Genomic DNA, 27,764 nt, shown 5'->3' on the forward strand with positions numbered 1-27,764 from the left:
TAGTACATTAGTTTTTGTCCTTGATGAACAACAGTGGTATTCAAGCATAACAAATGTAACAGTCTCGGATTTAAAGTGGTAAGAATCCACCTTGGATCACTTTAAATCCGAGACTCTTAATTCTGTGATAATTGCTGGATCACTTATCTCTGCCTTGGAGATAAAGATATCTCACCTTGAAGCCTGGTGAACTCCCAGATGTACAAGAGCCCTTGATTTAGAATTAACTGTACTCTAAAACCCATGCAAAAATTAATTTTAAAAAATAATTTCTCAATATATAGGATTCCTTAAAAATACTTTACTAAGGTCAAAAGTACCTTTTGATTTCAGGGGCAAGTCCAAGCACTTAGTTCTGTCTGAAGCAATAAAAAAAGGAAAACAATTCCCCACATCCTTCACATTACACAGCTGTTATTCCAAATGTAAAGCAAATAAACTGCACACCGACCTTCTGAAGCAGTAGCATTTGCTCCAACCTCACATCCATACTAAGCAACTCATGCACTCAAACTTTAAAAATCATCCATTATACAAACTGACAATATGGCAACATGTTGGCTGAAGGACAACACTTCCCACTCCTCCCAGAGTCATCTTTCCTTGCTTGTTCTGCTCCTCCATTTCCCAACACTGCCTCTTCTATTTATTTCCTTACTAAAATGTTGTTCAACGTGCCTTTGAGTTTTCTGCTATATTTGGGATCATCTTAAATAACTCTCCAGACAATTGTACCATCAGGCCTCACACTCACACACTCCTTGCAATGAAGCTCTGCAGGCTCAAGGCCATATCCAACCTGGCTTTGGACACTGCCAGGGTTGGGGCATGCACAGCCCTCCTGGACAACCTGTGCCAGCATATCACCATCCTCACACTGAAAAAGAAGTCGATCCCATGCCTAAGGCAGTCCTGACTCGGAAGGTACTCTGGGCTGTAGCAAGCCAGTAACCTGAAAAGGAGACAGACTCCCTATCTGGGGCAACAACAACAACAGCGTGAGAAATTTCCACCTCCACCACTCATTCCTAACCTCTGTCTCACACACTTGGTCAGGTAAATAATGTTATGAACACCTGGCACACAATCAAAGCTATATCTCGATTATGAGTGCACTTCATATGCAGTGCTAGGTAGGAACTGATAGCCCTGATAAGAAGTGGGACAGGGAACGCAGAGCTGCTGTAGTTTATTTACATTCTGCCCAACCACTTTTTTTATACCAATGCAGATCACACTAGGTATTTTCTGCAGAGAAGGAAACTTAAACACCAGCTCCTAGGCAATGCTGGCCACTGGCCAAATCTTTTTCCAAACAGTGTTTTCTAGCTCATGTCCACACAAAACAAGAAAAACCAACTCTCAGCTCCAGCATGTCAGGATTAAGGCAAAGTCTTCCCCATGCACCACTCGGACAACAGAGAAGTCTTGAGTATTGGTGCTGTCAGGCTCCACAGGTCACAGGAGAAACCCTTCACACCACTTCAGTGTGTGCCTCACTTTCAGTGCAACACAGGTCACCCTAAGTGAGTGGCCACAGAAAGAATAACCACTGCTGAACTCTGCACTTGTTTGCACGTGCCTACCTACAGAGTTCAGTATTTTGAAGAAACAGAAAGCTTCGAGGAATGTCAGCAGATTACAGGCAATCCCAATTTCCCTCCCCCAGCCCCAACCAAAAAAACAATGAAACAACAGCAAAGTACTAATAACCCCTATTCCTTGTAAACATCACTTTACCAGCAGAGGAGAAAAAAAACTTTCTTAAGCCTTCCCTTCCATACACCTAGCCTATTCCAAATGGAAATAGGAAGTGCAATCCCAGTTACAGGGAGGAGAGAAAGAGACTTTGGAAGAAAGATGAACATCAAAGCAGTTACTCTGCAGCTGCTCCAGAAGGCAGTAAAATTAAACAGTGTGGACAGCTTTTGAGACAGGCCTCCCACAAAAAAAAAAAAAAAAAAAAAAAAGGCTGAAGAAGTTGCACCATCAAAATAACAATCCAGTCTATGAACAAACAGAACAAAACCATACATTGTTCCTCGGAAATCGCTTTCCTCCTTCCGTTTAACTTCCTTCACTCCTGAGAAAACAAATGTCCTGAAGCACAGTGATCACATGCTTATTTGAGTATACAATGAAATTTCCCTTAATCATTAACTCCAACTCTTTTTAGTTTAAGCAATGCCTTACTCAGAAGGGTTTTCTCATAAAAGAACAATCATTCATTTGTCATGTTAACTACCTAACTCTATTTATCATAAACTTCAATATATTTTGCATATTAACTTGGTTCAGGCTACTGTTTTGTATCTGAGTACTACCTTCATTTACAACAGTGTAATCAGTTGCATCTGTTTAACTAGATAGATACTGTAACACCTGGCATATCTCTGTATGCAAAGCCTTGCCTTAGTAGTTTGTTGGGAAGGGGTTTCTCTAGTTTTATAAAAGGTCTGAAGCATCACCCTTGCATTAGAAGGTGTCATCTGCTGAACTCTGTTAATTTATTATACTGAAAGTTTATAGCTGCTGTTGGATTATTCAATGAGCAGCACCATTGCTGGTAGTGTATGTTCCAGAGGGCATTAAAGGTAACATGAGTTAAGTGTGCATGAGATGCAAACCCCTAAATAATGAACACCTCCTGAAATCCCCCACCACAGCAGGGTCCAGGGGAAATTGTGTGTTTCAAGTTTATAGAGTTCTATAATTTAAGACAACAATGAAGGGGGAACTGGTAAATACAAAGAAATTACATCTATGTTAAAAATAGATTAAATAGTTTCCAAAAGAACGTTTATGAGGAAATATTTAAGGCTTCATTAGACTTGTATTCAAATACAAACTTCATATCTATGCACAAAGAGCAGAAGAAATAAAACATGAAAACCATCATCCTGTCAGAGACTGCAGGACTTTGCTACCTATCTTTTAATTGGGTGAAAAGACAGGAGACATGAAAATCTTACACATACCTTAAAAAGAAAAATCCATGTCTATAATCATTATAGTTAGTCTGAGATGAAAAATTCCAAATTCAAAAAGCAGAGCTTAAAGACAAAACACTGTATGTTTCCAAGGTCTGTCAGCTTTGAGCAGATTTATTTATTTATGAACTTTATTTGCTCATTTTTTGCAATTGAAAATAGCAAGGCTACAACTGCAAGATTATCTATAATAGTAAATAACACACATCACACGCTTATTTTTGCACAACAATCCAAGATGCAAAGAGTAACCAAGCAAGGACCAACGTTATTCTTACTGTAACAATCATCTTTTACCACCATCAGGGAATTCAACTGTCTATTTACTTTGTACAAAACATCCCTTGACGCCAAAGCGCTCTCTAATCTCCATCTATATTTACTGAACATCCTCACTGAAATATTTTGTACTATCACTCCTTTTTTTTCCCACCCAACACAAATGCTTCACATTTCATTTTTTCCCAAATATTATATGCTATAAAGGCATATGCTACAATCATTTCATTAAGGGACTGGGCAAACAGCAGCACTGGATCAGGAGGTCTGTGCAGCCAGCGCAGGGGAGCCAGGCAGTGCACACACTTGCTTTCAAGTAAGCTTCAGAAATCCACAGAGGAGAATGTTCCAGAATAGCAAAAAGCAAAATTTATCACAGAGATAGACGTCAACAAAAACATCCAGCCAGTTTCTTGCTTTCCTTTAACAGGTGCTCTTGTGACGTGGAGCCGAGAAGCATGCGCTGAGGAGTGAATCACCTCTCCTGATCAGCATCAGCCCATCTCCCGAGCCCAGCCTCCTCCCCTGCACCCGGGCGGGGGGCTCCAAGGCCGGGGGGCTGCGGAGGAGGACAGAACACCGCCAAAGCACCGGGCAGGGCCCCGGCAGGCCCGGGGGTGACCTCCCGCCCAGCGGGGAAGCGGCGGGTCCGGCTGGCGACGGGAGCGAGCGACCGCGCTCGGCCCCGCGGGCTGCGGGCGGGACGGGAGCGGCGAGAGGCGACGGCGGCGCCCCGGAGCTGCGAAGACCCGGAGCGGAGCCACAGCCCGGGGTGGTGCCGGAGCGGTCAAAGGCGCTTCCCGCCCGGCTGCACGCCGCCCTATCCGACCCCCCCCCCCCCCCTACGGCACTTTCAGGAGACCTTTCCGCGCCGCCTCCCTGCTCCGGGCAGCGGCCGAAGCAGCTCCTGCCCGCCCGTGCCGGACCGCCGAGCCCTGGCGCATCCTCTCAGCCCGGCCCGCCCGAGCCACGGCCGGGGGGACGGACCTGACCGAGAGTAACCCCCGCTCCTTCCCGGCTGACCCGGCCACCTCCGCCCCGGCGGGAGCCCCGCTCCCCATCTTCGTGCACGGGTCGATCCTCCCGGCTCCCCAGATGCTGCCGAGGGGCAGCAAGGTGGGGGGACCGGCCCCATCCCGTCTCGTCCCTTCCCCGGCCGTCCCGCCGCGCAGAGCCCGCACTCACCGTATCTATGCCCGGCGCCGCCGGTGCTGATACCGGCTCGCTAAAATGGCTGAGGGGGCGGGGGAGGGGCGAGCCCCGCGCCGCCGCCGCCAGGGCCGCCCGATCCTCCCTCTCTCCCTCCGCCACCGTGACGCACCGGGGATGGGGCGGGGCCCGGGGGCCGCGGACCCGAGCCCGGGGCTCCGTCAGCGCCGTCGCCGCGTCCCGAGGTGACCCCGGGGTTCGCAGGCTCGCGAGGGGGTGACGCGGGACCTCGGCCTGCGGCAGAACTCGGTTAGCGCGGCCCTTTGCGGGGCTTGTTACAGTTCCGCTGAGGCTCGTGTACGGGCCGCGGGGCAGGCCGACCCGCGGCTCACGGCAAAAGCCCCTCCAGGAACCGCAGCCTCCACCGCCGGGCACAGCCCCCCGGGCAGGCTCCAGCTGGAAGCAGCGAGGCCGCCAGTCCGGATCCTTCAGGATGAAACAGACGGCTCAGATGTTCGTGACCCAGGTTTGCCTCCTGACAGTCTGGAGACCACCAGGCCCAGTCGGAGGCCTCTTTGGTCTTTATTCAGAACACAGTAAACGGGCAGCAGTGCTGACGACAGCGACTGGGATTACTCACAGTGCGGTTCAAAAATCCAGAGGCTACAAATACCCCCATGATTCATGCAAGAGTTCGCCAGATGGTTTTAGCTGTTTTGGAGTCTGAGGCTTCTTCAGAACAGAACTGGCATAAAATAACTTGTTTCTGACAAGGCCACTTCTTAATAGGATGTAAGGGAAGAGGAAACATTCTGTGTTCCATCTATGTGGAACAGAAGTCCAGCAGGATCCTCCCCCGCCCCATATGGAGTGGGACAGAGTGTGAAAAACAAAATTGGCATACGTTACATAGCCACTGCTATATTCGGTAACAAGTTTGCTTCCATAAAAGACAACATCTTGCAGGAGGCTAAAATGTTCTGGCAACAACTGCACATGCAATGTGGATGTTATATTTAATAATTCTCAGAGAAGCCAAAAGCACATCAATTCCTTGGATAGAGGCTGAGCTGAATCACTGGATTTTGCTCTGTTTGGACTATATGACGCTTGGGGCAGTCTGTTATACTCTCACTTTGTTCTAATTTGTCTCAAACACCATTGTTTTTCTTAATGTCACATCATCACTAGTAAGAACCTGGATTGCACAAGATGCCCAAAGGCATATCTGTTTCATGCAGATTACTTTTTTGATCTAACCTCACTAAATACTTACAAAAAGTTGGGCAAACCAACTTGCCACAAATTTTTTTTCCCCAATTAGAACACTGACGCAGCCTCTTTTCTAAATCTTTGTCATAAACAGTAAATAGGCAAGAAAATCTACTTGTAATTTCAGCTATTTTGTACTTCTTATAGTATTAGATTTTGAATTGAGTATAGATTTACCTTGATGTATCCTGCTGGTGGGTAAGGAAGCATGTCTTGTGCCTAAGCCAGCTAAGGCGCTGGAATGGCTACAGTGCATCAGAGCAATACCTGAGGTAGAACACGTTGCTGTTCAAAACAGTAGCTGGGCATCTCCTGGAAAGATGAGGACTTCTGCAGCTTCGAGACCTTTAGCTAGAAGTAGCCTGTTTCTGCTTTTGATAGACAACAGAAAAGAAATCCAATTGCTTTCTTAGGCCTATAAGCTTCCAGCATCTACAGCTTGATGTTGTTCCACAGTCTCTCTTCATGCTGGATGGAAATGACTTCTGTATGTTCTGTGCCTTCTGTTTGGGATTTCCATATCATGTTCCCTTACTTTTGCATTAGTTAACCATTCTCTCTTATCTCTCTCCATGCCACTCCTTGTTTTACAGATTCATAACACAGATTCCTTGCACTACTACCTTATTAATCTCTCTTCTAGGCTGACAAGTCTCACATTTTCCAGGTGCATTTTCATAGTACCTCCAACAAATTGGAGCTTCCATCCCTCCACTGCTGCATGTCCTTGCTGCCACCTGGATTTTAGGTGCTTCAGGTTGTGCACCTCTGCTGAGTGTAACTCTTCCCTCTCTTGTCCCTTTATGGCCTTCCTGCTGGACATCTCACCAAGCCATGGGACCTCATCAGCCTTTTGTTTGCCCTGACAAGCTGGCCCTGTGTGCCACAGCAAGAAAGTCTGCCTGCAAGGTTTGTCCACTCATGTCCTCAGGCTAGGCATCACTGACTGACATCCAGGCCTCAGTGGTGGAACAAAACAGTGGTGAAACAAAAATACTTTGTTTCAGAAGGATGAACATCTAGGTCAAACTAATAATTTCAGCAAAGTTGGAAACAAATTTTGGTTAATTACAATTAAGGAAAAAATATAACCTGTCAGGTTGTCATTAGAATAATGAGTCCTAAAATTATATTTACTACAGACAGGGTGAAGGGTCAAATACACCTTGTTCTATGGAGGCTTTAGAAGGAGCACCATGGGAAACCTTTCCTGCAGCTACATGTATGCAAATACCTGCCTAATTTTTGTAGCATTTACTGATGTAAAATATGTCTTTTGTCATAAGATACAATTTCATTTAAAGGAGTTCTTTGAAAGATGCCAAACTTTCTGTTTTGAAAGCAAAGGACAAACAGATTTACTCACTCCTTATAAATAAAGCTGTGATCAACTAGTAATTCCCTGAGGATGTGTGATACTTCCAAAAGCTTTAAAACAGGAAGGCTACGGTCAGGAAGCTGATATTCACTACAAGATGTGTAAAATGTCTTTGCAAACTTTTAGAGTCTTTAAACAAAAATTAAAATTATGAAACAAAATGTCACAGTATCCTCAAAACTAAATCTGACTGAAAGGATTTTCCTTGTCTCTCATGTTGCAACTCCTCTGTATCTTTCCAGTAAGAAACACTCACTGAAGATCTCTGTGGGATGTGATGAGTGTAAACAACTTCCCAGACAGTGAAGTCACTCTGTACTGATGCTGATTTCCAGCCTTATCACAGAGGTCAAAAACAGAGAAAGGGATCTTGAGGAGAGGCTGAAGGTAAGGCCTAGAAGGTCTCTGTTTTTCACCCAGGATTCAGTGCAAAGAGTAAAGAGCTTCTCACCCCATTCATGATATCAGCAAAGGGATTGCACAATCTTAGCACTTATAATCTAAGTAATAAATCAATATCTGGAGCCTTATGATTTATTTATATTAGGAGAAGTGACGGATGAAATCAACTATTTCCTAAATACAATCCTGTTTGTCTTCACAGAGTGTACAGTTAGAATCAAAACAACAGAAAACAATATTTGGAGCAAGCATTCTCCCAGAAAAGTTACCTGAGCTTCGTCTCGGGCTGGTGGCATTTTAGTGTGCCCCTTTTTGCAAACTGAATTCTGCTCATTGGGAGTAATGTGCTTTTGTTCACTCAACCTTATTAAACTGACTCATGTTTCAAAAGAAAACAAAACCAACATAGCAGTCAGTCATACACATTTGATGACACAAAGACTTACTGATACATCCAAGTGAGTGCATTCCAAGGAGGAATTTCCAGTAGGGGGAACTGAGGGATGGCTGTGCATAAAAGTCAACATTTTAAGAGACAGGGCTGCTACCAAACGTATCAACTGTTTTGTTTTTGATGCTTTTTGTTCAAGCTAGTTCATTCCTCTCTTAGTCTTATACAGGAAACCAGATTTTAATTTATCTGCAAATCTGTTTATAACAGTTGTCAAAGAAAGGTTTCTATAATTTTTATATGAAAAATTTATTGCATCTCTAATCATAATACTGGGCTTTTGGGGGAAGGAGCAGGAGAAATGTAGAGACAAAATCTGAGAGGTTTTTTGAACAAAAAACCTACAATCAGTTTTGTTCCCCTCACGTACCCAAATGTGACTTCTCACTTTGAGTCATTGTGTAGAAAAATGAACAGCAGCTTGTAAGCAGTGAACAAATACTTGCATTACATAATTAAATGGTTTGAGCCCTATTCCATGTTTTTCCAAAAACACATACCTGTTTGCAGACATAACATTTGTATTTTGCAAAACCATCAGCTTCATTACCTGCTCAGATGTGTGCAGAGGTTAGAGCTACTTTGCTTTCTAGAAGTAATGCCTGACAGTAACACTGTGCCTGCTTAGGCTTCAAGATACCAGAGCAATGACAGCACATATTTTCTGGTTTTTTCTTTCCCCTGATTCTTTCCTCCAAGTGGGCACCTGGTTATTTACTGATCTTGGGTCAAATCAGCACTCACAGAGAGTTCCAGTAAGAGTAGTTGGATCACCTACTACATGAAGCCAAAGGAGAATGCAGTTTCAGTGTTCTCTTACTGTCCAGCTTATCACAAAACTGAAAAGCCCTATCTAAAGCACAGCTTTAAAGTATTAGATCACAAATAGGATGCAGTATGGACCAGGAATTCCTGACTGAAGAACATACACTTTAAGAAAGGAAAGCAGTATTGACAGAGAGATTTCTGATAATATACCACAAACAAATCTAGTGAAAGATGTGGAAGTCTAAATTTAATTTTGTTGGTGCCAACAGCTACACATCTCTTCAGCAGATCACCATAGAAAACAAAATTCCTAAAAGTAGACTTCAGAGGAAACTTTGAACAGCCATTGTGAAAGATTGAGTAGTTAGCACATAATGAAATATGTCCTATGCTGCCTAGAGACATTCACAAGAAAGAAAATTAAGTGTTATGGAAAGGAAATGTTTTATTTAATTTTGTGCATAAACACAGGTAACAGTAGCCACAACAGGCCAGACATACTACAAAGAGCCCATGAGATTAGGATACATTATGGCTAAAAATATGGTTAAAAATTGTCTTCTTTCAGCATTTCTGTATTCTTCTTGCCAGGACCTCTTGAATCTTATAATTTCCTTTAAAGGAATCATAACATTTTAAATATGGTGTCCTAATTTAGTATGAAACCATTTGGGGAATTCATTAGAGTGAAGACTAGACTTCAGTGAGGACCTTGACTTCAACAGTTTTTCTGTTTACATATGTGATGGCAGAAGCTTTTGACAGGAACAGCAAGGTCAGTTCCTAACTGATACTTTTTTCCACTTTTTTTTTTTTTAAATTTAGAACATAGATTAAAAAAAAAAAAATTACTTGTTCACCTTAACTTTGTGCCAATTTTTCAGTTGAGCTCCATTTTTTAAAAAATACAATCCCTCATTTTAAAACGTAGCAGTAGTCCTAAGCATGTATGTTTGTGGGCTGGCTGCTGCTTCAGCTGCATTTCTGAGGAACATGGAACAGGGAGGAACAAACAATATCCTCTGTGGTGCTCCTGTACATGTTGTTCTCACAGGGAGCAGTTCCACTTGCATATATTCCTCCAAATTTGCACAATGAGAAGTAATGTTGGCAAGGTTAGAATGACTCAACTTATTGCTTATCTGTCTGTAGCCATTCCTATAAGCCTTGGGGGCAAATACACATCAGCAGATTGCATGTGGGACAAAAATCATCTTGTGTCCACTGTATTTTGGTGCAGAAAGGAGTACTTAACACATTTTTTAACACATTAAGGAATACTTAACACATTTTAACTGGCTTCCTGTGTAACAATTTACCTTTTACAGAAAGATTGTGTGTTTCTTTGGGTATTGATATTTCATTTCTTAAAGTAAAAAAAACAAATCAACACATAGTCCTTAACACTGACAGACTGAGCTCTTTTCTGTATGCAATAACATAAAAATCTAAGAGAAATTGCTAAAAATTACTTGGTGATAGACTGGCAATCTACTTATATGCAAGCCTAATAAAGTCTTCTTTTTATTGTGAACTGCATTGTGTGATTTTTTTAAACTACCTGTAAATGTTCCTCTTGGAACATCTGTTTCTATGGTTGTAAATGCCAATAAAAATCAGTACAAACCAATCCTGCTTTCATCAGATATACTTTCTTTTTGTATCAGAGATTACTGTGCCCAGAGGGTAAAATTATGGAGTCACAACACAGAACTCTAGCCCAAGGACAGAAGTACTGCGTATGCTTTAAAGCAAGTGGGTAGCCTTCAAGTTCTAAAATACTCTGTGCATCCTGCCTTAATTCCAGCAAGCTGCCAGTCTGCCCTGACATGCTCCAGGAGTTCTGTTTCAGCCTGTTCCTGAAATGGTGAGGGAGTATTTAACAAGAAGTCTCGAAGCTTCCATTCTTTAATGATTTACAAGACACTGCACGTATAAGAATCTCATTTACCCAGCTTGTCAAAAAGTCAGGATTTTGCTGGAATTCAAATTGTATTCTTTTCATTCTGTCTTTGCAGCAAAGCTTTGAGTCATCTTGTTTTTTTCTAGCACAACACTTTTCTTCAGAGGCTGATTGATCACTGCACTGTTTTCCATCAGCCCAATACATAGCACTGTGGAACATTGATAAAGGAACACAAATTCCAGAAGGAATGTCTTGTAAAATGTAATTTATAGACAGTTTGCTGTAGTGATACAGACCTTTTTGGCAGTTTTGGCTATTACACAGAAGAGTGTAAGAAAGGTGTATGATTATTTGGTCATCTTTTTCAGACCCTTTAGGAATCACCCATAAAACATTCCCCACATACACTTTTACCTCTCCCATCCACTTCGGTCTGTATAAGCTCTTGCTTACATAAACAAAGATGCTAAAATAACACGTTTCTACATTCTTAATAGCATTTTTCAGTCAACAAGTCAACATTTCCTTTGCAAAGTAACTTCATTGCCAAAATCTTTTGGGTCTAAATTGGTCTGTTTCCATTCATAGTATTTGTGATACACAAAACATCTGTCCATGAAAAAAAACCCCAGAAATGTCATATAAAAATGGGAAGTGCAGCTCAAAGTACAAAAAAGGTCTTTGAATTCTTACCTTAAAAAGTGCTTCCTGTGAGGTGAAGGGTTTGACTCAGCACTCAGATCTGTAAAGTAAAAGTATTTGTAGTGAAGAGTCCAGGTGAAAGTCAGTCCATAATGCTGTGGTAAAGTTAACAAAACTGACTCTTAAATGCTGGCACTTGAAACACTGACTTCCCTTTTTGGCAGCAAAACAGAAAAGAATTCTACTTGCACAATCAGTTTTTTCATATCAGTGGCTGCTGCCTACTTGTACACGTTCCTCAGATTTACAATTAACGTCATTGTTAAATGAGGTATTGGAAGAAGTATTAATGGAATATACTTAGTTTACACAATACTTCTAATTGCTATGGTTTGTTTTTGTTGGTAGTTCTATTACAAGTTAATTATTGGAGTCAATTATTTAATTTATTCACATGACCATATATGTGAATTGTTTGCAAGAAATAACTGTTATTGTTGTAGTAGCTACAGAATAAGTAAATGCTTGTGAATGAAGGCAAGTTCTGAAATTCACAGGCCCTGGGGCTGGGGAAGGCTGCATTGTGAGGTGTTCTCTGCCCCTGGTACTCAGGGTCCAACACTGCCCAAAAGTAGACACCACCAACCCCCACCTGTTCACCTCACCCCTGTTATCTGCTGTATCTGGCTCCACAGGCCAGGTATCAGTATTACACAGCTGACAAGTACCCTGATAACAGCTTCTTCTTGCTCAGATGAATAGTATCACTTACAAACCTATTTTCTTACCAGACAATGATACTTAAGATGATGCTAGGGAGTTTCAGCTTTAGCCTCTGCTACCTAGATAACTTAACTCCTTCATTGGTGTACAATGGAAGCATCCTCACATAAAAGAATTGTTGCAGCTTGAGAAAATGAGAAGGAAATGCAAAAATAGGCAGGATAAAAAAAGGTACATTATATCCACTGGACAAGCAGCCTGAGAAACTCTATTACTTACCAACTTTTAGAATATTATTTTTCATTACTTCATACAAATGTATTATCAGGCATAACGAGAGATGCCTTGTTTATCTCCTCAATATCAAGAATACAAAGAGCAGTAGGGCTGTTTTTCCTTTAAATATTATTGATCAGCATTGAAAACACCACCCTTCAGGAGAAAAGCTGGGAACAGCCCAAGTGTCAGCCCAGGACACCAGAGCACAGCAGTGGCAGCACCTTCTCTCCCCTCACACACAAGTGAGGGTCAGTTCTGTCTGCAGAGGCTGCTCAGCAAACTGAACATGTGCAAAGCGTGTAGCACAGGATTTTCAGTTCTAGTTCTCAGAATTTAAAGGGTTGCTTAAAGCAAAGCAGTTCTATATGTCTTTCTAAGACATGTTTTCACACCGAACTTATAGCAAGGTCTGAACTCCCCCAAAACCAGCTATGTGTTGGGCTGGTGTAATAAGTTGTCCTTCATATAAGCAAACTTCTCACATTAGAAAGGAACTCTTATAATTTGGAGACTGTGCACGTCTGTGCTCCCGGGTGACTGGCGACACTTCTGTGAATCTGCTTCAGGTGACACTGAAGAGAGGGACAGGAGCATCATAGTGCTCCACTGAGAAGTTTATTGAGCTTCCATGGCAAAGACACCAGGGACAAAGACAGCGCCAAAAGGGTCTGAGGGAGCAGGGTTTATATAGGGAAAGCAGAGGGTGGGGTAAAGCAACAGGCAAATCGGCTGAGGGCTCAGGGACGGAGCAAAGAGGGAAGGACCAATGGGGTGCAAGGAATTTGCATAGAACAGAGAAGCATGCTGGGAGGCATTTTCCTCACTGTAACAGCGAAGGTTAGTGCCTAAGGGCATTCCCTCCAGGGAAAGGTGAGAGACTCTCAGTTGGCCCACTGGTCTCCACAGGAGACAAACCACATAATTAAAAGTAAGTTCACTCTTTCCCTTTTTTATCTCTGTTGTCTATCAAATTTTGTTTTAAACTGGAACTTGACAAAACACTGCTGTGGCTGGAGAATTAAAAGCTATGTTCCTATTCAGTGTTGTTCAGTGTTACATTGACATTCGCCTCCCTTCCCAGAAATAGCTGCCCACAGGAGAAAGGCCTTTTGACTGAAGTATTACTGTGCAGAGTAAACCAGAACTCCTATGAGCAGCACACCTGATGAAACCTTCCAGATTTTTAATATATTTGAGACCCTAGCTCTTTTTCTTCCATGGATTCCCTGTTTAATAAGGATAACCTCTCAGTGCTCAACTAATGCTGTTACTATTGGTTCTACAAGATTTAGACTACTACACTCTACTTACAATTTAACCAAAATATTTCAGATTATTTATACCATATATTTAGATACCATATTCAGATACCATTCAGTATCCAAAAACACAGTGTGGTAACCTCCCACTTCTGCTAACAGGCAGATGTATTTGGGTGGCTGTGGAGCATTACTCAGGAAGGATTTTCAGGAGTTTGACTTACTGCTTATTTTGACATTCTGTTGACTTAACTTGAATCTACAATACAGATATGTTGGGGGTTAGGTTACTTTCCTTTTGTTCCTTTTTACCTATAGAATTTTCTCCCATAAGTTGCTAGGAAACACTAAGTACTTAAGAAAAACAAAAGAACTGGCCACTTCCAGGAAAGAGAGCATCTGATTACACTTCTCTTATCTGGGAGTTTCTCTTCTAGAAAAGGGAAGAGAGAGAGGTAGAGATACCTGGAGAATTCAGCAACTCGGCTTTGGAGGAGGACAGTCGGAGCTGCTGCTCGGGAAAGGGAATTCACTGCTGCAGAGCCCAGCCCTGAGCTGCTTCTTCTGCCATGGGGTGAGCCTCTGCTTGTGAGAGCAGCCACTGAACTGGGAGCTTATTAACTGCTACCCCCCTAGAAAAAGGGACCGATCACCATCTCCTGGGGTACCCGGGATCCTGATCACTATCGCCACTCCCTGCCCTGCTGGGAGCGCGCTGCCACCGCTCCGCCCTGCTGCTTCTTGGGCACGGCAGCCCCGCAGCCCTGTCTGCCAGGGCATCTTGCTGGCTTCTGAGAGTGCTGCTGGGGCACCGGGACCGACCCTGCCCCGGGGTTTTGTGAACCAAATCCTCTCTTTTCCATCCCTGCCCGTCTGGGCACCGGGACCGACCCTGCCCCGGGGTTTTGTGAACCAAATCCTCTCTTTTCCATCCCTGCCCGTCTGGGCACCGGGACCGACCCTGCCCCGGGGTTTTGTGAACCAAATCCTCTCTTTTCCATCCCTGCCCATCTCACGCGTCTCCCGCCATCACCGCGTGCTCCCCGAGCTCGCTCCACAGCGCCCCCTGCAGCCGCGCGGGGATCATCGCACCTGCCCTGCCCGCCGGGAGCCACCAGTGCCCCTGCTGGCCGGGACGGGAACTGCACCAAAGGGAAAGCGCCTGCGGCCGAGAGGGCTGGAACTGGGACCCTGCTTCTGTTTGCTGTTAATTCCATTGTGATTGTTGTTTTGTTTGCTTTGGTATACACACTGGTAAAGAACTGTTATTCCTATCCTCATATCTCTGCTTGAGAACCCCTTAATTTCAAAATTATACTAATTCAGAAAGAAGGGCTTTACATTTTCCATCCCAAGGGAGGCTCCTGTGTTTCTTAGCAGACACTTGTCTTTCAAACCAAGACAAGATACCATCCCAAACTGCCAGGGAGCAGAGCTGCTCACATAGTTTACTCATTTTATTTTCAGATGAGCTTCCCTTGAACTGCTCTGCCTTTGTAGAACGGCAGTGACCACTGACATCTTTGCTAAAAATCACCTGCTTCCAAGAAAGGAAAGGACAGCTGTTTAATAGCAGTAACCACTCTAGTTCTGGAAGACTCTTTTCCTCCCAGGTGCAATCTAGGCTAAAGCCCAGCAGGACCAGGGCTGCCACCTGCTGTGCACTATTAATTTTGTTCTGTTAAAAAAGCGAGTATTTTTGTAACAAAAGTTTAATTCCAGAAGGCAGATATCTAGCCTGATTTCCTTAATAAAAAAATCATTTAGAAGAGAGGAATTTGACATAGGTGGCAACGGGATAAATGTCTTGAACCACAAGTGTGTTCACTGGAACACACTCTTAGGGTCTCCAGACAACATCACAGTGGTAAGTGCCTCACCTGAGAGGGTCACACACACCTGCTTTGTGACATTAGTTTATGTGGTACTGTCTACATGTGGACAACACAATGTACTTCAACCTTTACAAAAGAAATATCTCAAAATATTCACTCCTGGGGACATTTGTACTATTCTATACAGCATGTGAATTAATAAGAACTGTCTGCCACCCCACAGATAATACAAACTTTCTGCTAAATGTTCCCCAAATTGCACTTGTCTGCTTGACTGATGATTTCTTTCCTGTTGGTTTGGGTTTTGTTTGTTTTGTTTTAAGAAAAGCAGTCTTTATATAGATACCAAGTATTTTTGAAATATCCTCGTTTCACTTATATAATTCGTAGATCTTAGAATCTGACTGCACTACAGAAATTAGAGAAGGCATGCAATAGTATTGTGATGAAGATTTTAAAGAATCTTTTAATGAGAAAACTGTACTTTATTCTGTTTGTGTGGCTGAACCTCTAGAATTTTCTTAGCTTATATAGCAGCATTTGTGCTCTTTGGACTTAACAGAACAGCAAACAGATCTGAAAAACAGGAATAGCCTGAAATGTTTTAAGCTGGAATAGAAGGAGTTTTGGCCTTCTTTCCCCTTTCTTTGGATAACTTTTTCAATGACATGCTCCTGGATAAACAGAAAAATCTGTTGCTGAGTCCCTATGGTATGCTGGGTAACAAGCTGTACTGAGTACCTTGGCACTGACCTCCCATCCAGGCAAGAAGGGATTGTGTCAGGGTTGGGACTGTGAAAGAAATCTTCCCAGTAATCAGCCACAGGACAAAACTCAGCCCCCAGCTCTGAAACATGTGGGTACCATCAGCCAAGCTGTGAAAATGCTCACATGTACACAAGCCATGAATCCTGTAAGTATAGAAAGCTCTGTGGTGTATATTTTTAAGATTTTTGAAAAAGCCTAAGAGGGGCTGAGCTATCTGGAAATCATAGGCCTGAAAAACTCTTTTGCATCCCCTGTTTTATTACTGGAAACTGTTAGCAGCAATCCACTGATGTGGGATGAATAAAGGAGCCAATGACTACATGATTCATCTGGATACCAAGATGAGAACATGAGGTGAGATATTAAATCTGCACAAGATATATATTTTCTTGTTTCCTTCAAACACTGTGGACTGCATTGGCCTCAGCAAATAACATGCAAAAATTGGATAATGCAATCCTTACATCTTTCAAGAAAACTTAGTTCAAGTTATTTATCATGAAATATCAGTCCAGTGATTGCTGCACTTTGGAGCTAGTTCCTTTCCACCCCATCTCATCTGAGAACTAACATGAGAACACAATTCCATTCCTGCCTTCCTTCCTGCAAACACTGACTCCTTTTCCTAACCTCTGTTCTATCAAAATGTTTGATGTGACTAGGCACCAGCCAAGATCTCGGTGACCACACGGCCCTCATCCCTTTTGCAGAAACAGGCACATATTCTTTGAATTTAAAGTAAAACTCCCTTATAGAAGAAAATTGTGTCTCATGCAGGTGTGTCATATATTGCTAGAACAGAACTGGATCAATTCATAGAAACATAGAATCATAGAATGGCCAGGGTTGAAATCTCATTCCTTCCACTACATCAGACTGCTGCATCCTCACAGGGAAGAATTTCTACCTAGTACCTAACCTAAATCAGCTCTTTTTCAGTTTAAAGCCATTCTTCCTTGTCCTGTCACTCCATGCCCTTGCCAAAACTCACTCTCCTGCTCTCTTGGAGCCCCTTTAGGCACTGGAAGGTGCTCTAAGTTCTCCTCGGAGCCTTCTCTTCTCCAAAGTGAACACTCCCAACTCTCTCAGCCTGATTAATAGTAAATGGTTACTATTTCATTTCGTATGTGTAGAAAAGTGTCATAGAAACATTCTCAAGTGATAAACCAACAAAACTTGTACTGCTACTGAAAGAAAAGTGTGTTTATGGGTTATTGTATTAGTTATAGAGCATTGGGATGAGAATTTCAGGGGGTGAACAACCACCAGAGGGCTCACAGCTCCTTCTAGATTGTTCAACGAAATGGTTAAATCTTCTGTAAAAAAGCACTTGAACATGACCAGTGTCCTCTGTGAGGCTCCTCCTCTCTGTGAAATGCATCAGCTTGCACAGAAAACATGCCCACAGAAAAGTATACCTACTTTTCCTCAATAACTTATTAAGACACTTCAGTAAGACATACCTCACCGTGATCCTTACCATGGGCTACAGGAGAATCTCTGCTCCAGCACCTCCTTCTTCACTGTCTGCAGTTGTTTCTCTCACTTATTCTCACTTCTTTCTTCCACTGCAGTTGCACAGGGGTTATTGCCTCTTCTGAAATCTTTTATCCCAGAGCAGTTGTCTCTGTTGGTGCTGGGCACAGCCTCGTCCAGCAGCGGGTCTGTCCTGGAGCCAGCCAGCCTTGGTTCTGTTGGACATCAGGAAATCATCTGACAGCTTCACAGAATCCACCCCTGTAACTCCCTCAACTACCAAAGCCTTGTTATGCAAACCCAATACAAAGGTATAAGAGCAGCCTATTGGTATTTTAAAGCATCTAGTTTCAGGGGTTATATTCACAGAAATGTTCAAGTGTGGGACTGATACCTGTGCATGATAATAAATGATGGGAGGTTCCAACAGAACCCGGGTTTGGCTCAGAAACCTTTGTGAAAAATGGACACTGCTTGATCACTCATTGTAAAGCTGAGGTATCCAACATCTCCCCCCCACATATCACAAGACATAAAAATACACTGTGATAACACAATTATATAACATAATAGACCTGGACGTATAATATTCCACGATAGAATGAAATGGTACAAATTTCATGCAATTTAATTAACCAGAGATTACACCATGTTGTAGTTCTCCTTCTCACCCTTCATGTTTCTGAGACTGCCATTACTTTTGTTTTACATTATGTTAAATTATAGCAGTTCTCTGAATTTGAACACCAAATATCACTGTGGTTTTAATAACAAAAGTAAATTCTACATAGAAGGTTAGGGAAGACACAGTGTTCTGAATCTCTTGGGTTGAGGTTTATAAATAGTGACAGTGTCTCATAATCTGAAATTAATTCTTAGTTTTAAAACTAAGAACTCAGTTGTAGCCAAAAGGGTTTTCAGTAATTCATCATGGTGCTCAATAAACCATGGAAAAACCGACCAAAAATAGAAAGCACGCATTCTTCTATCTGCATATTTATGTAGATTTAGAGTGTACCTCCTACATATACCAGTCACAGCTTAAATCAACTCTAACAAATAATTAGAGACAGAGAAAAGTGCTGTTAAGGCTCAGCTTCCAAGAGAAAGACTTTGGATGATTCCTTGTAAAATGCCTTTTATTATACTTGGCAATAGTATGGGGCTAGTACTGGGCATAAAATAAAGCACATGCCTTGAAAACTGAAAAATGGCTGAAGAACACAGGACACAAACACAAAAGGGAGCGTTCTAAGGCATAAATGTTTAGGTGCTGATGTGTGAAAAGTACAGTCAACTTTTTGTTAGTTCTCAAGATACTTCAAGTTTAAGGAGAATATGTGGATGGAAACTTTAGTTTTCTTAAGAACACATATTTTATAGCAGATCCATTTTTTCAGACTCAACAAATATGTATTTCCCCAAGCTCCAAACCATTTCAGAGACTGTTTACTCATTTAACATATGAAACTACAAAGAAATATTCCCATTTTTCAGGTGGCTCCTCCACCTGTACTGCAGACTGACTGTACTGTTTGACCTCATTTCAACACAAGTAAAGTAATGTGCAGATAAACTGTTTTCTTTATCTCTGAGCAAACTTTGCTGATTCGCGATAGTTCTGTACTTTCCCCTACTTTTACATTCACCTGGTTTTTGTGTCTGTTAATACTGCAGGGAAAAACTAAATCTAATAGTGCAAGCATGATAGAAATGTGAATCAGTGAGAAGCTGGTTCATGCAGTGTCATCTAGTAAGTTTCTGCTGGTGCTTTATATTATTTCCAGTCCATCCGGTTAAAAACATGACAATGTGATATGCTTTTTAAATTTCTATTTTGAATGTTTCTAGTTGACATTTACTTTTTTTTTTGGTATTGTCTAGAATAAATTCTAGCTAAATTAGCTGACAGGGAGAGATATGATAAATGCAACAGACTTCCGTCTTTCTCTCAAGAAAATTCCTTGAGAGGAAATAAGCAATTATACTACCACAAGCCTTTCTTTAAATTCATAAAAAATGCATGTGAGCAACTGTCTCAATAAAAGGAAGTCAGAATAACTGATGGAAGAATCTCTATGAACCTAGATTTGTAGCAAGAGGAAAAACCCCAACAAAACAGAAAAAATAAGAACAAACAAATCCACCCTGTAGAGAGTGGCTTGCTGTAAGTATCTGCTCTCCCCACACCACCAAGGTGTCCTGCACGGCACTTGGTGGTGATGATCTCCCTGGGGCAGGGATACCCTCAGGGTGCCTGGGAGAGCCCTTACCCAGCATCTCATATCTGCAGCAAGGTAGGAATGCTTGATATCACATCTAAACGTGCATTGCATGCCCCTGACATGGATCTATACCCAGCTACAGCATGAGCAGGGCAGCCAGCAGCAGGGTTTCACTGCCAGCAGACTATCACAGTCTATGTCATGTTCAAAGCAAGTAATCAGCCCTTGCTACAGCCAGTAAAGCATTGCTTGTGCCCCTCCCTGCTTTCACAAGTTTTTCACAGTTTGGTTACTTTCTAAAAAGTGAATAAAATGAGAAGAATTTTCTTAAGACTATAAAAGCACTTCAAGAATTAGTAGAACTCAGCTGGGGTGTCAAAGCCATCCTAATAGCAAAAAGCATATTGAAAATCAGGTCAGAAGAAGGATATAGATGTATAGACTTCTGAAGATTCAGCCTTGGTAGGGAAGCAATTGTCCTAATTTGTGAAGGGAAAGTACATTTGACTTAATTTCTGGGGTAGAAGGAATGAAACAAGAAGGCCAAGTGAAAAGTAAAAAGAGGTAGGATGTAAGCATGAATCCAAATAGACTGTGGTTTCTGTTTTGTACAGCAGTAGACCTTCTGATTTACAACTGTTGTTGCTTTTAGCACACACACAGTTTGAATATATTCATGCCCACAGTCTGCAAGTGCTGCCCAGAACTGTTTTATGTCTCATTTTGACTGCTCAAAGCAGTCAGCTTTTCAGACTGCAATTATGTGCCCAGTACTGTTCTTCAGCCAAAAAAAATTACAGACAAGGAAGATCTGTGAATAGCGTTATTCACCAGAAAAATTCCAGGACTTAAAAATAAAATTTGCTCATTTAGCTCGTGGGTTCTTGTTGTTTTGTTTTCTTGTAATACCTCCCGTACAACAAGGGCACAAAGTCTCTAGTACATCTGCAGGTGTAACTACATACTGATGTGTACAATCACATTTCTAAAGTACAGCAGCAGAGCTTGATACTGAGGAAGGGTCTCAACCAATATAATTAAATTCAAAGTATTTGAGGACAGGCTAAAGCTAAGCATGTGAAACAGAGTACAAACATGTAAAACAAGACAGTATAGTGGAACTGATAAAGGGGTCTGATATCTTAGGCCTGATCAAGCAGAAACCATGGGAGAGATAGACACAGATAAATGCTCCCTGGGCAAGAAGTGACCAAGAATCATGTTGTGAAACTTTATGGTAAGATAATATTACCAGCTGATGTGATGTCATGAAGAATGTGTAACCGATGGGAAATTGTTATCAAAAATAGAACTCTATGAAAGTGCCATAAAGTAAAACCCTATATAAACACCTTGTATACTCAATAAAATTGGCTTCTGGTCCCAACTCGGATGTCCCCATCTCTCTATTGCCAACAATTAAATGCTCTTTTGAATAAGAATTGAGGTCTTTTACTCCTTCTGCTTTGAAATACAACTTCAAAATGTTGTGATGCTTGTTGATATCTACCACATGCAAGATTTCAGGCCTTGACTCACTGAAGATGGAATTTGCGAATGATACATTAGAGACAAGATGCAGAGTTTTATTTTCCAGAGAGAGCATAAGCTGCCTTTACATTTTGTAGCTTGTCAGAGGCAGCGATTCTGGAGCTGAGGGCAACCACACAGAGGCAGTGACTTGAAAAAGAGCTCATCCCAGAGCATCCAGCCAGGCCAGGAGAACAGGGCTGGAATGGTGACAGGGGCTGTAAGAGTCCAGCAATCACTAAGAAAGTGAGGGGGGACAAGTCAGGTCCAGGGTCAGTCCAGGAAGCCCACTCATAAAGTCAGGAAAAGCAAAGGCCAGAGCTGATGACAGAATCTGCCTAAAGCCCAGTCTGGGAGAAAACTGGGGCTCTGGGTGGTCAAGGACTCCTGGTATGCCCAGGGCCTGGCATTTCTTCAGGGATTAACATTAAATTTCACCATTTTTATATTTAAAGAAGCCATTGACAGAAAAATAAGTCTCATGATAGATGCAAGAACAAGCCTCAGGCTCTCATGCAAACATTTTAGTTGCAGGAAGTTACTGCTTTTAGAAAACCATTTCTATTGACATAGGAGATAGATATGTTTACAGTGGATCTTAGTAAGATCTGAACTTAGACAAAGGATGAGAAGAAATGGTTAATAAACAGAAAAGTGCAACAGCTTAGTGTATAGTCATTAATACTAAATTGTTTTCCACAGATTTCAGGGTGCTTTTCAAAGAAGCTGAAGAAACTCAAGAGAGAATGAAGGAACTGTGCCCAAGCCATCCAACAGATTGTGATCAGACAACCAGATCTTTTGGATTTACTTTGGATCACAGTCTGAACATGAATGATTCATATTGTGTTGTTGCAAAGAAGTATCAGTTGTACTAGGATATTAAGTTTTATACCAACCATGTTCCTTTTTTCTAATGAGTGGAATATCACAGCAAGACAAGAAATCAGCAGGTCATCTCATCTATTGCCACAACCTGAAGTAGGATCATATAGATCAGCAGAGTGCTCCAGGTTACACCTAACTCTGGAATTATAATTGTAAAGTTAATCAGCTTCCTCATACAGTCAACCAGAGCCCCAGAAAAATTAATTCCGGCATAAGATAGTGAGGCAGAAAATGAGTAGCAAGGGGAGAAGGAAAGGCAGAGATGATTTATACCAGTATCATGTGCTAAACTATGATGCTACTTGATCTTAGTGAATATCTGCTTTATTGTCGTATTTATATTAAAGTTATTCTTTATTTTAAGTGTTTCCTGAATGGTCAAAAATGTTCTGAAATGTAATTCTGTGTCCTCCCCCCAGCTTTGCATAACCTGCAAAATTTGTAAGAATTTTCTCTGTTCCATTATTTAAATTGTTAATATCAATAACACAGAGACCCAGACTGAAGACAGGCTCTAGAAAACCAGCAATATATCCTTTCCTTTGGCCAGTGAACTATGTATTGCTGTGAAGTACTCCTTGCTATGCAGGAAGTTTTGTACAGACCTCAGAATACAGACTGCCTTTCTTTAACTTTTTAAATAAAATGTCATGTAAGTGTCATAAACATAATCAAGCTGACAACAGGCTCGGTCCTACCCATAAGGCCTGTTTCCTATTGGAAGAAAAGAATCAAGTTATCTGGTGTGATTTATTTTTGACAGATCCATGTTGACTGCGAGTGTTCTCTGGTTATCATCTAGGTGCTAATAATAGTTTGTGAGGCTTATTTGTCCAAGGATTTTTAAATGAATTTAAGTTATTTACACTTAAATTGAGCTTTATTTCTTTGGCTCCACCCCCCTCTGATAACAGCAATGTACAGTTGCCTCTTCTGCTTTTCCAGCATCTCATTCACCTTCTTAATTCTCCAACTGTCTTTCAAACACGTTCATTAGACTCAAACTGAGAACATTTGGTTCATCGGAGTGCTCCTTATCTGGTCTTTACCTACTCTGAGCTGAAATAATTTTTTTCTCAGCATCACCAGTCCCAACTATCTGCTTTTGCAAGGTCCTTTTTGTAAGTCTAATACAACAGAGACACCAATCCCTTTAGCTGTCTTTGTAATTTGTTGATAGATTTTCTTCTCTGTTGAGTAGGGGGTTAATAATTTCTCTATATCCTTCTTAGCATAAATATATGTAAAGAGCAGTTTTTATATGGCAGATCTTGACAGTTCACTAACTATTGCAGCAATACCTTTTTTTAGTATTTCTTTCTTATTCTTAGTGATTTGACCCATCTTCCTTTGTATTTTCTTCATGTGCTTAAGGTCAATAGGGACCTCATGATGCAGCCAACCTAAGCTTACTGCTATTTCTCTTCCACTCACAATTGGGATAAATGGTCCTTTGAATGATTTCCTAAAGCATCATTCCTTTTCTTAACTCTTTTCTTTAAACTTCCTTCCTATGAGGTTTTAACTACTGATTGCTTAAATCTTCAGCTTTCATGACTTCTGTCCTTATTTAGCTGTTCTCTTTCCTCCTCCTCAACGGACAACAAGCTGTCCTTGTGCAAATGCTCTTTTTTTGTGAGCAAAATGCTTCCCATTTTTATGTTTTCAGCCAGTCTGAAAAAACCACAACAACTCCAAACCACCCAACCAAGCCCTCATATTCTTGAGACTAGTCTATATTCTATATGGACTATATATTCTATATTATCTATCTATCTATCTATCTATCTATCTATCTATCTATCTATCTATCTATCTATCTATTCCATCCATAAATCACTACATCTGAATCACCAGCACCTCACAATGTACTGCTGTTCTAATGGAAAGGGTTTTTCACTTCACCAAAGATAAGCTCAGGAAAGAAGTAAAAAAAAAAAACAAAAACCAGAAACCCCCAAAGGTGGGAGACTCAAATGCAGAAAGAGAGTGTAAAACTGCCTGGAATTGCTTCTAGCAGTAGTAGCTGTTCTCTGATATGTGACTGAGGGGGTGGAAAGGTACAGATCTGTCCCACGTTGTTCATGGTAGCAAATAATCCAATTGGCAGACCCCTAAGAGAAAATACACTGTGCTTTGTAAGCAGCAATCCTGTGTTTTAGAAACAGAATATCTTTTTGAACAATAATCCTGCACCTTAGAAATGGATGAAGAAGAAAACTGCCAAATATTGGTATTAGTGGGAAACTGCTTGTTTTTGAGTATTCAAGCTGTGAAGCAGGGTTATGCAGCACGTGTGTGTTGCAGGTATGTGTGTCAGGATAATCAGGGAGGCATTTACAGGAACGCTGTGCTGCAGGTTTAGATCAAAAATAGGCGTTTTAGATCAATCAGCAGTGACTGAAAAAACAGCGTTTTGTACAATTCTTATTAAGCTCAAACTCTGGAAAGGAGTTATTGAAGACTGTGGAAAAACCTGGTGGGACCCTTCTTTCCCAAAAAGGGAATAACTTCTTCCACAGCAGAATGGCAGTGACATACAGCCTCCAGCTTTACAGACCAGGTGTTGCTGCCCCTGTGTCTATATACAAATCATTTTGACTCACCCAATAGTGATATCTGGACTTTTCAAACCTATTTGTGGAACTAAGCTTTTATATTCAATTAATCAGGCTCAACAGTTTGGCCAGTGATGGTGCCGGCCTAATGCTGTCCTGTGAAGAAGGAAAGCCCTGAAATGATCAGGACGGGGAGAGCAATGCGCCGCATGCAGGTAATGTGAAATAAAATCTGTAGGAGGCAGCTCTCAGGGGATGTCCATGGCTCTGATTGCCTTGAAAATATTCCCTTAACCTGCTACTCTCGCTGGATCTCCACAGACCTTTGCCTTGCAGACACGGAGTTACATATTTGCAATACAACCTCTTCACAACGCCACAAACCAGGAACCAAACCCGGACTCTGCTGTACAGGGCACACACGGCAGTAAATCGTCTAAGCACAAAGACAAATGGAGTCTGCGCTCCGTGCAAGGCGCTGGGCACACCTGGACGCAGGCACCTGTGTGCGACACTTGGCACACCTGGCTGGAGGCACCTGCCCACGTCCAGACGGAGCTGAGCAGGAGCCCCGCTCGGGTTTGTCCCTCCCTCGGCCGACCTACCTGTATCTGCTGCAACGGCACTTGAAAAACCCGTTTATCGAGTTGAGGTCGCTGCCGATCAGGTCGGCGAACGGGACCGCGCTGACGGGCGTGCAGAGCTGTGCCCGGTCCTTGCCGCCCTCCTGGCCGGTGGCACCGAGGGGGCGAACCGCGGGCAGCTGCGATAAGGGGGAGCAGGAGGAGGGAGGGGGGCACGGCCCGGAATGAGCGGCAGCAGGCAGGAGGGAACCGCGGACGGGGAGCGCGCACCCGCCGAGGGAGGCGGGCGCAGCCGTGAGGGAGGGAGGAGCGGGCGGCCGGGCGCAGCCAATTCGGTGGACTCGTCCATTTTTCGGCGTGAATCAGGCACGTTGGTGGGGTGATGCTGCGGCGTCGGGCAAGGGCCGGGCCAGCCGCGGGGAGCAGCCCGCCCGCTCGGGCCCGGAGTCGCGGCCGTGCCGGCGCTGCCGCTGAGCGGAGAGGTGCTTCCTCTTTCCCGCCCCTCGCCGGGGCCGGCGCCATGGCTGGGGGCGCCGGGCCTGCCGCTCCCTGACACCCGCCCGCCCGCGGAGCTACCGCGCCGCGGTGCGGGGCAGGCAGGGGGGCTGTGGAGGGACAGCGGGGCGGGCTGAGGGGGCTGGATACAGCGCTGGCCGCAGATAAGGGCAGCCCAGGACCAGGAGGAAAAGGCGAGCGGTGGGCGGCTGAGCCGGGCCGAGAGAGAAGGGGTCCCGGGGTGGGGGATCTGGAGCTGGCAGGCTCCGTGGAGCTGCGGCCTCTACCTCCCCTCAGGCTGCTGCGTGCGGGACTCCTCCGGGCAGCGGAAGGGAAGAAGTGCCCGTGCCCCGAGCGGAGCTGCCCGCTTCTCACGGAGCCCGGCAAGGAAGGGCTGCAGCGGGAGCGTCTCGGCGTTTCGTGCTTCGTCAGCCCAGCAGTATTTTGATTCTGTCTTGCTCCTACCTGTTCCTGGAGAAGAGGTACCGTCCCGCCATGTCTCGTTACAGCCTCCACAACCTCCTGGACTGGATGTATGGCGGGGTGGACCCCAGCTTTGCCGGCAATGGAGGGCCGGAATGCGCCGCCTTTCTCTCCGGCCAACAGCGTTTGCTGGAGAGTTTGGTCTTCCTCAGTGTGGGTACCGTGGAGATCCTCGTGTCCCTGTGGAAGCTCAGGCAGCAGCATGTCCGGGAGCTGGAGAATCTGCTGCAGCAGCCCCAGACTAAGCAGGAGAGCCTGGGCAAGAATGTGCTGCTGGTGCTGCTCTGCCTCATCTTTGGGCTGGAGGTGGGGTTCAAGTTTGCCACCAGGACTGTCATTTACCTCCTGAATCCCTGCCACTTGGTGACCATGATGCAGGTAAGGCTTGTGCAGGGGCGTCACTTGAGGCTTTCTCATCACTTGTCTTCATCTAATCCTTGCTTCAAAAATAGAAGGTGCTGTTTTCGCTGACAGCAGTGCTAAAATTTGCACCAAATGTAATGAAAACAAGATTAATACAGAACCAGCTATGCATTTTATGTGCAGCTTTTTCAAGTAAGTGCCTTCTAGGGGTGTGACTGTATTTTGTGAAGGTGTTGGAGAAACAAATTACTCATTGTGCTGATAATGTTGTTTTACCTTTCTAATTTTAGAGGCTAAATAATAAAGAAGCAGGTGTCACCTGGTTCTCATATGTGGGGTGAACAAACTGATGTGGCCTAGCTCGTGTGGATAAACCATTTCCTTTACTGACATGTGGCATGGTTGTTGTGTAATAATGCACAGCTTGTGTAGATTTCAAAATAATGGATACATAGACAGTTACTGAATTAGGCTATCTAAAGTTTATAAACTATGGTTGTTTATAGTCCTGTGTGTGTGTTCTTAACTGCCAGTTTTGCTGAGCTTGTTAAGGAGTGTGGGAGATGTCAAAAATATTTTTATTTTGCTGATTTTGTACCCTCAACACTGAATAGCTGAAAAAAATTCAAGGTCAAGAATTAATCAAAGAATGTCAAAAAGGCTTTCATAAAAGTTGTCATGATAGCAATGTCTGTTCTGACCAGGTGTTTAATTTCTGTCTGTCATGCCAACCTGCATTTAAATAGTTTTGTAAGTGGAAAGAACTAGTTCAGATGTGTCATTGCAAGGATGAATTTTGATCAAGTGAATGTATTTAACTGTCTCAACAGGTCTCATGACTGATCAGCTTCCCAGAATTTGTTGCCATCCTGTTATCTGCTTGAATTACCTAGAAGCCATGACACTCATTTCCTCTTCTGGGTTTTGTCTTTTTGCTTAGCTTTTGGAGGAGGAAGGGTGTTTCTTCACCAGTGTCATGCATGCAGCATCATTGAGAGATAAATCCTTCAAGTCTTAAAATATTATGTATATTTTGTAACAAAGGTGAATGGAAACTGGTG

General features: G+C 43.0%; 2 protein-coding genes across 5 annotated transcripts in view; one reads left to right on the forward strand and one right to left on the reverse strand.

The window, feature by feature from the left end:
* ACSL4 (acyl-CoA synthetase long chain family member 4) overlaps positions 1-25,505 on the reverse strand; it is a 58,332-nt gene extending 32,827 nt beyond the window's left edge. For 3 of the 4 annotated variants that reach the window (XM_062503206.1, XM_062503203.1, XM_062503202.1), the window contains exons 1-3: positions 25,384-25,505; positions 17,582-17,792; positions 11,289-11,337 (exon numbers count right to left, since the gene is read on the reverse strand). The gene's annotated coding sequence lies outside the window, so the exon portion shown is untranslated. Of the gene's footprint in view, positions 1-4,454; positions 4,480-11,288; positions 11,338-17,581; positions 17,793-25,383 lie in introns of those variants that run through there. The other variant, XM_062503205.1, reaches the window with a different exon arrangement.
* A 218-nt stretch (positions 25,506-25,723) lies between these two features.
* Positions 25,724-27,764, forward strand: part of TMEM164 (transmembrane protein 164) — a 35,170-nt gene continuing 33,129 nt past the window's right edge. The window contains exons 1-2 of the mRNA XM_062502839.1: positions 25,724-25,844; positions 26,155-26,718. Coding sequence (XP_062358823.1) covers positions 26,353-26,718 — 366 coding nt within the window. The 5' untranslated portion in view covers positions 25,724-25,844; positions 26,155-26,352. The remainder of the gene's footprint in view (positions 25,845-26,154; positions 26,719-27,764) is intronic.

The sequence above is a fragment of the Cinclus cinclus genome, chromosome 15, assembly GCF_963662255.1.
Source record: "Cinclus cinclus chromosome 15, bCinCin1.1, whole genome shotgun sequence".
NCBI lineage: Eukaryota > Metazoa > Chordata > Aves > Passeriformes > Cinclidae > Cinclus > Cinclus cinclus.